This window comes from Dreissena polymorpha, chromosome 13 (assembly GCF_020536995.1).
Source record: "Dreissena polymorpha isolate Duluth1 chromosome 13, UMN_Dpol_1.0, whole genome shotgun sequence".
In the NCBI taxonomy this organism is placed as follows: domain Eukaryota; kingdom Metazoa; phylum Mollusca; class Bivalvia; order Myida; family Dreissenidae; genus Dreissena; species Dreissena polymorpha.
The window spans coordinates 45097721-45106967 of NC_068367.1; the positions used below are offsets into that span (position 1 = coordinate 45097721).

At 33.4% G+C, this 9247-nt stretch overlaps 2 protein-coding genes across 3 annotated transcripts in view; one reads left to right on the forward strand and one right to left on the reverse strand.

Annotated features, from left to right (window-relative positions):
* Nucleotides 1-9247, forward strand: part of LOC127854430 (uncharacterized) — a 211662-nt gene that overhangs the window by 46666 nt on the left and 155749 nt on the right. The window lies entirely within an intron of this gene.
* LOC127854428 (transcription intermediary factor 1-alpha-like) lies at nt 481-9167 on the reverse strand. Its single transcript, XM_052389459.1, has 2 exons — nt 8979-9167; nt 481-8383 (listed from the first exon to the last, which is right to left on the reverse strand). Exon 2 carries the CDS (start codon nt 3870-3872, stop codon nt 2847-2849), a length of 1026 nt encoding a protein of 341 aa, XP_052245419.1. The 5' UTR covers nt 3873-8383; nt 8979-9167; the 3' UTR covers nt 481-2846.

The following is a 9247-nucleotide window of genomic DNA, read 5'->3' on the forward strand; positions in this document are numbered from 1 at the left end:
TTTTTTCAGTAACGTCAACAAACAATAACACAGTATTACGGAATTAAAAAATAATCATTCCAATATCGTCAGATTGATTGATAAAAATCAAATATCCAATATGTAAAAATTGCACTCGATACTACTCTCGATTTCTTCTGACAAACACATCATTAAGGGGCTTATCGACTGCTAAAACGATAAAATATTGGTAAAATACACATATCGTGTAACATACGATTTCTGTACGAATTAATCAGTGTTTAAACTATGATTATTTGCAAACGGATTTCTGTCGCGTGCAACATCATGCTTACAGAATATTTCGACCAACATATAAATAATAAATTATTATTTGAAAGCGAATTTCTGGACCATCTGTGTATGAATGTAGAAAACCTTTTTCGAAATAAGCATTCAAAAATTGGATAAATATTTGTTAACTTGGTTGAAAATGTAGTGCTATGTCATGTCCCTAATAGAGCACATCGAAGATTGACATTCAACATGTAATGTGAAGCTTTATTGTAGAAAATAAATACGGAAACATTGTAGAATATACTACGTATAGTACCGCGTAAATATCAATTTAATATACACATTATACGTACATTCCGGAATTAAAGAGTTATACTTATTGAATACAAATATGATGCTTTTATGTTATATTGGTCTTGTTGAGTAGTCCAGAATATGTTGTTCATGATATCTCTGTTGAGTTCGAAGTTTATAACGCGTTCGTTTAATATAATATTGCTGGCAACCACCACATACTTAAACATAAATTATATTTTTAACATCACATGTCATTCTTTTTTTACTTTAAATATTTTAGCTAAAATCAACAGTTATGTCCTATGCCATTATGCTCTGAGCGCAACTGGCCGGTATGTTGTAATATATTTATGCTAAACCCATGCAACGTGTTTGCTTATTTATTGTATAGAAATGTTCTATTCCGGCTTTCTTCACTTTGCACATATACAAGATAAACGCAACTCCGAAAACATTATCAGTAGATATGTAATTGTTAACAACAACATAATTTTTTATATTTAAGACGACTGACCAGTCGCCTGTAAAATAAAGTACAACACACCAAGTCGATGCAAGTTACACATTCCTTAACACAAATCAGTATGTAAAACGCTCTAACTGGTGAACCTTAAAACGAATTAGATGAAATACTATTGCAAAAGCAAAGTCACTAAAATCAACACAGCATAAAATTGATACATAAATACGTGTACTGTATTAGAAATATCTCGTAAGCAAAGCAAAAATTCATTGACTGAAATAAAGAAATTTGTATTGAAGATTACGAGCAGTATATACGATAAAATAATGTGGTTAGGTTAAATGCAATTTAGAAAAAAATACGAGATGCACCTTAGCGTTTGCGGTGTATGAATATAAAGGTTAAAGTAGTGCATTCAAAATTAAAAGCAAACGAAGCTATTTAGATTTTCACGATTTCACCCCCACAAAAACAAGAAGCAACTTATAGCGTAAGTCTTATCAATTAGAATTTGTGAATTTAAATTGCAATCAATTTTTTTAAAGAAAACTTAACAATCGAAAGCAAGCATGCAAAACCTTTATATTATTACCAAAATCCATTCATTTAACAATATAAACCGTTTTGAAAACCCTCGTTTCTTTATGGTAAAAATACGATATCGCAAATATTTTAATGACGTAATTCCCTTATAATCGTATCATGTTATCAGTCCGGTGTAAACATTTGATATCTTAAATATGAGTACCTGTCGCTTGTATGTAAATTAAAAACAATAACAAAGGATTTGCTGCATATGAAAACAACAGTTAAGTTTTAAAGTTTACTTAAGCGCTCTGTGCTTTCCACAAAATAGTCAAATGAGTAATGTCAACTGCATTTTTAAGTGATAATGCATGTAACGATAGTATGAATGATGTGGTTAAAAGTCTGACTATTTGATTATAGCAAATTATTCCAGAAAGCTCATGTGTGTGGGGAAAACGTGTAATCAAAAACGTGCACACGATCTGCATTTTCGTAACCTACTATTATGCGGTTCCTGATTTCATCTATGGCCATAGATGCAACGAGTCCGCAATGCCTTATAAGCGTTTGCAAAGAACAGCTGTTTCTATACGAAATCATGTCATATAACTGATACAAGCCATTGTGTGTGATAGCATACATATTTCCCTGACTATCACATTTAACATCGTATGCATTCTGAAGTTCCGAAAAGTCGTTTTGGTTTATTTTGTAGTGCCAGTCACATTGCCCTACTGCATACACTGTGTAAAGCTCACATTCGCCATCTTTGATGTTAAAACGGTAAACTGTATTCGTATCAGCTACAATTACTCTCATGGTCGTTTTACATGTTGATATTCTCTTGGGTCTGAATATGTTCACAATAGACCCATAGGAATTGTATCTGCTCGATGAGAGCTTGAACTCGTCAAAGGCGTAACACACGTGACCCGTCCAAATATCCAGCAGCTGAATTGCATAGGATGATTTTGAACTCGTCCTTTCGACAAGGGCTACCAAATGACGGACATACATTGATATGCTTTCAACACGGTGACTGCAATTTATATGATGTTGTTCGCGAAACTCACTTACATATTCTAAGAATACTATTTTACATGACTGATCAAAGCATACAGCTATTTTAAAACCTCCTTTCCTATTTTGTTCTACAACGCACATATCTCTTCCTTTGTGTGGTAACTGGACTTCGGATGTTAATGATAGCTTTTGCGAATATAATTGTAAAGTATTTTTTTGTTGCAACAATATAATTCCACCATCAGATAAAATTTCTACTGCAACCACACAGGTCTTAACTTCTTCAGTCTTCTGATCTTCAAACTTTTAACAATCTTATTCGATCATCCATAATCTGCAAATGACGCATATTTTTGCTTGGTTCTTTTTCACATGTAGACAAGTTTTCTACCATTTGTTTTGCGTCATCTCCTATCGTTGGTTCAATAAATTCCACTGCATCCTCATACAGAGATGCTTCATCACTGCATAATTCCGAGTCTTGATTGGCCGTGCGTTTGAACACTACGTCAAATTGCTGTAACATGAGTATCACATCTTCTACCTTTGTTGGTTGTATAAATTGAATTTGCTTATCCCTTAAGGATTTCACGAAGTCATTCGTCTCGAGTTCCTTTAGTAACGTTGACACTTTGAAATTTAGGGCAATGCCCTGTCTTGATGTCCCATACTTAGACGTAATAGTGTGCAAATTTGTGTAATATGACGCTTTCTTTTCAAGATTTGACATTCTTTGCTCAGAGAGTCTTAAACGCTGAGTTTCATTTTCGACCCTTTCATTCAATGTCTTTTCTAAAATATCAATGTTATATTTTAAGATATGAAAAAAATCATTTATGTCTTTCTGTACTTTATTGATATCATTCTGAGCTTCTTCTAATGTCTGCATCATTTCAGTGGTAATTGCTTTGCATTTACTTCGAAGATCATGCATATGTTGTTCCACATTTTTACGTCTGGATACATCTTCTAGCACACATGAAATGTCAGAAAGACCTTCGCAGAGTCTATGGTCGTTTTGCAAACAATACCTGCAAATTAAAACATCATGAGTTGGACAGTATTGGTCTATTTTAATACCTGTGTGTTTTGTGCAATCCGATAATTTCGTCATTTCTTCAAATAGTTTAACATCCATGGGAAATTGTTCCTCTTCAAGTATTTTATGTTCACGTGATGACTTATTTCTCCGGTGATCTCGTATGCACTCAGTACACAGGTATTCCAGACAGTCCACACAGAAATACCTTGGCTCCACTGTTTTGCTCTCAAACAGACATGGTCCACATTTTATGAGAGCCGTCTCCTCTTTCATGCCCGCCATTGTGAAATGTAAAAGTATTCTTAACAATAACACGACATAAACTTTTCTTACAAATGCTTGCAAAATTAATTGTTTACTATCCGCGTGGTCTAGATTTGTTGTGTGTGTAACTCATGTTAAGTAACTAAGTTTGGGTATAACCTATTGTTAGCATAAGCTTAGTCTGTTTGTTTGTTTTTTCTTTATCAACTAAAATCAAATTTTTCAAGTATCGCATGCTAACGTGCATAACGAGTACACTGGTTTGAATATAAACACAGACACGATAATGATCCGCTGAGTCTCTACCAATCAGGTACAAGTAGGATTGTTATCTCTTAAGTACTGTCGCCCAGACGTTACTGAAAATTACTTCCTGAAATCGGGTATACAGAATTTGCGATAACGCTCATAGCAAATATCAATACCTTAATCTATAAAAGGTGCTGTTCTTTTTCAATAACGAAACATTTATTTTCTACAGGTCTCTTATTACATTATCAACATTGAACGAAGAATGCGTACGTATCGGTAGTAGCATATGAAACGTTTGATTGTATCGTAACCTTTATTATTTACGAGATTCAAATTAATCTTCTTGCACATTTTTTTTTTGTTTTCTTTCACCCATAGTTCAAAACATTCAAGTATTTTGTTCGTAATCTAGTATGTCCTTTTTCCCCGTGTTTATGATGCCGCATTTGATATACCGGCACTGAACATTAACCATGATCTAACAAATCCATAATATGCATCTTTTGACGATTTAAAAACATGAAAATTATAAGGCGTTACAAGCGCAAACGATTGCGTAATTTTGAGAGTTCTGCTGTTATCGTAGTTTGTGACATAACGAGGATTGCTTATATAAAGTATCAAATATCACATATATCACATTATAAGAGTACAGATGGCCGAGTGGTTTAAGTGCTTGACTTTTATTCCAAGGGTCAGTGGTTCGAGCTCAGTTTAAAATTACTTTGTTCTTTCATTAATTGAATTCTTGTTATTTTTACTGGAGCTGTTTATTTCCAATTTTTACATTCATCACTTTAAAGCATTTAAAAACAAACTTCAATACATGCCCAAATCTGTGAAAAGGTCCCTGTAAATGTAATTCTCTTTTATCTTTCTAATATAGAACATGGAGATCGACGTGAAATGATGTGAAGCTTACTAGTAGAAAATATAAATGTAAAATAGTGTATACTTAAAAAACGTATCAGCTTGAATATCAATTGAATATATTCGTGATTTATACAGTCCGGAATAAAAAAAGTGCCATTTATGGCATATATATAATATGCTTATATATACAAATCGTCTTGATAAGGGGTTCCGTATTTGTTTGCTTATGAACTGTGCGTCGATTTCGAAGTTTATCACGTGTCTGTCCAATTTACAACCACTACATACTAAAAGATGAGTTACATCTTTTTTGCAAAAGTCAGACATTTTAACTTTGACTATTTTAACGTAAAAGACTAATGGTTGTCCTGTGACCTTATGAGCTGAGCGAAACTGGTCGACATATTTTAATAAACTTATACTAAAATCATGCGACGTGTTTGCTAATTTATTTTAAGGCATTTTCAAATCCGGATTTTCTTCACAGAAACATTATACGTAAATTAATTATTGCTTACAATCGCAAGAATTTCATTCAGGACAAGTGACAAGTTTCCTTTAAAAAAAGAACAAGGCATACAACACACCAATTTATAAAACATTAAAACATTACCGGAGATCGTTTTGTAAGACGCTACTACTGGTTAACTACATTCAGGCTAATGATAAGTAATACTATTACGAATACTCAGTCACACATAAAAAACATAATGATTATTCATACATAAATAATTATTCTGAACCGGAAATGTCTCTTGAGAAATAGCAAAAAGAACATTCAATTTGACTGAAATAAAGAAATTTTTATTGACAAAAACGTGCAGTATATACGATAAAATACTGTGGTTATGTTACATATAATTAGCGAGATATACATTAGCGTTCTCTGACCATGAATATAATGGTTAAAAGTATTGCATAAAAAAATAAAAGCATACGAATATATGAACATTTTAACGAGTATTTCCACCTAAAGAGTATTTCCACCCTATCAAAAAAACAAGCAACTACAACCGTTACTTTTATCAATTAGCATCTGTGGATGTAAAATAAAAATTAATGTGTATTTAAGATCTCTTTTCAATCGTTTAAACGTTTTGAAAGCTCTCGTTTCTTTGTAGCAAATAAATCCACATCGCAAATAATTGAATCATTGATTTCCTATTCTTGCAGCATATCAATATTAATGATCGGTTCGGTTTAAACATTCATACTTTAATTTTAGAACTTGGCGCTTTTATGTATTTTTATGTTTATGTATAAAAAAACAGATATCGCGTGATTTTCTGCATTTAAAAACAAAAGTAAAATCAGTTTTCCTTCATTAAAACAATATGCGTCGTAATGTATCATCCAACGACGAACGACTTGTGCATTTTTCACTGGTTATTCATATGACGAAAGTTTGACAAATGTAGCTCATATTTTAACTTTTGATGAGAAATATATTTGCAGAAATCTCATGTGTCTGAGGGAATAATGTACTCGAATACGTGCACACGATCTGCACCCATGTAACCTACTATTATGCGGTTCCTGATTTCATCTATAGCAAAGGAAGCAACTGTTCTGCAATTTGGAATAATACTACGCACAGAACACTTGTTTGCATTAAAGTTATATAACTGATACAAGCCATAGTATGCTGAAACATTCATATTTCCCTGTCTATCGCATTTGACACATTTAACATTGTCAGTATAATTTTTTATAAAGGATTCGTCTACATCTGTTTGGTATTTCCCTTCACATTGCCCTACTGCATACGACGTGTTAGGCTCACATTCGCCGTCATTAATGTTAAAAAGGTAAATGTTCCTCACCAGCGACAATAACTTTCATTGTCGTTTTACATGTAGATATTCTGTTGGGTTTACATATTGACACATCGGGCATATAGGAAAATTGTGCCGAGGAGAGCTTGAATTCGTCAAAGACGTAACACACACAACCCGTCGGAATATCCAGCAGCTGAATTTCATATGATGATTTCGAACTCTTCCGTTCGACAAGGGCTACCAAATGATGGACATACATTGATATATTGACAACAGTGTGGCTGCAATTTATCTCATGTTTTTCGAGAAATTCGCTTACATGTTCTAAACATATTATTTTACATGACTGATAAAAACATACAGCTACTTGAAAAGCTCCGTTTCTGTTTTCTTCTACAAGACACATGTCTTTAACTTTGTGCTGCAAATTGTATTTTGATGTCAATGATAATTTTTGAGAATGTAATTGCAATGTATTTTCTCCGAGCAACAATATTGTTCTACCATCAGATAAAATGTCAACTGCTACTACACATGTCTCGAACACGCCAGTCTCTCAGTCTCGCCAGCATTAAGACTTTTCAACTTTATCAAACTTATTCGATCACAAATCACCTGCAAACTAAGCAAATTTTTGACTGGAACCATTTCGCATGTTGCCAATGTTTCTTCCTCTTGTGGAACCATTTTGCATGTTGCCAATGTTTCTACCTCGTGTTTGGCTTCCTCTTCTGTATTCGGTTCAATACATTCCACTGCATCCTCATACAGCGATGCTTCATCGCTGCTCAATTCGGATGTTTGAATGTCTTTGCGTGTGCGCACTACATCGAATTGATGTAACATGGTTATAACATCTTCTACCTGTGTCGGTTGTATAAATTGTATTTGTTTATCCTTTACGGACTTCGCGGAGCTATCTGTCTCGAGTTCCTTCAGTAAGGTTGACACTTTGAAGTCAAGGGCAATTCTCTGCTTTGATGTCCCATACTTGGGACACGCGTTATTGCGTGCAAATCTGTGTAACATGAAACTTTCTGTTGACATTTTTTGATCGGAGAGTCTTAAACGCTGAGTTTCATTTTCGACCTGTTGTGTTTTAATATATGAATAATATTATTTATGTATGTTTGCACTTTATTGATATCATTCTGGGCTTCTTCTAATGTTTTCATCATTTCAGTGTTATTTGCTTCACACTTTCTTCAAAGATCATGGATATTTTGTTCCACTTTTTTACGCCTGGATTCCTCATCTAGATCACATGACGTATTACAAAGACCTGCACATAGTTTGTGGTCCTTTTGTAAACAATACGAGCAAATTAAAACATCATGACTTGGGCAGTATTGGTCAACTTCAGCATCTGGGTGTTTGTTGAAATACGATAATTTGTTCATTTCTTTAAATAATTCAGTATTATGAGGAATTTCATCCTGTTCGAGTAGTTTATGTTCACGTAATAACTTATTTCTCCGGTGATCTCGTATGCACTCGGTACAAAGGTATTCCAGACAGTCCACACAGCAATACCTGGGCTCCACTGCGTTGCCATCATACAGACACGGTCCACATTGTATGAGAGCCGTCTCTTCTGTTATGCCCGCCATTGTTGAAAGTCACTTTCTGAAATATGATAGTATTCTAAACAATAACACCACATAAAATCTATGCACACATGCTTGTAAATGTAATATTGTATTGTGCACGAGGTCCACACATTGAATATGTGTGTAACTCATTTTAAGTAATGATGTTTATTGTGTAAAACCAATCAATATCGTATGCTTAGTCTGATCTTCTCTTAATACCACTAAAAATCACTGTCTTCAACTTTTGTATGTTCACGGGAAGACTTGCAGTTTAAATGTTTACGTGCACAAACCGTACTGGTTTAACAGTAAACACAGAAATACTTATGCTCCACTGTGTCTCTAACAATCAAGTACGGATAGGGTTGTTATCTTTTCGATTAATCGATAGTTTAATTTGTAAAAATGTGATATTCTATTTGAATAATTATACATTTACTTTCTACAGTTCTCGTATTACATATATTAATCGCGAGTGGGTGGAGTAATGCAAAACAATAATTACTTATAGTAATATTCTATATAAAGTTTGGAACAATGTCAACAATTAAAATAAAATATACTTCAGTGATACATGAAACAATTCTAATGAAATCTTTCAAAAAGAGTAAAGAATCACGTGTTTTCACCTTATAAACCACTTTCTTCTTGGGCGTTATAAGTCCTTGATTTCTTATTTTGTTCATAAATCCATTGACACCAGCTGGAGCCTACACTACTAAAGAATATAATGTTAGAGTATTATTAAATATAACACAATAGAAACACTGAAAAAAGGATACTTTTGTTTACGAAAAAAATGTAAACAACTCGAGTCAAAAAATAGTACACTTGAAAAAGTATGGTGGGCCAGAAATGACAATTTAAAAAAAACAAATATTAAAGATACAGAAATATT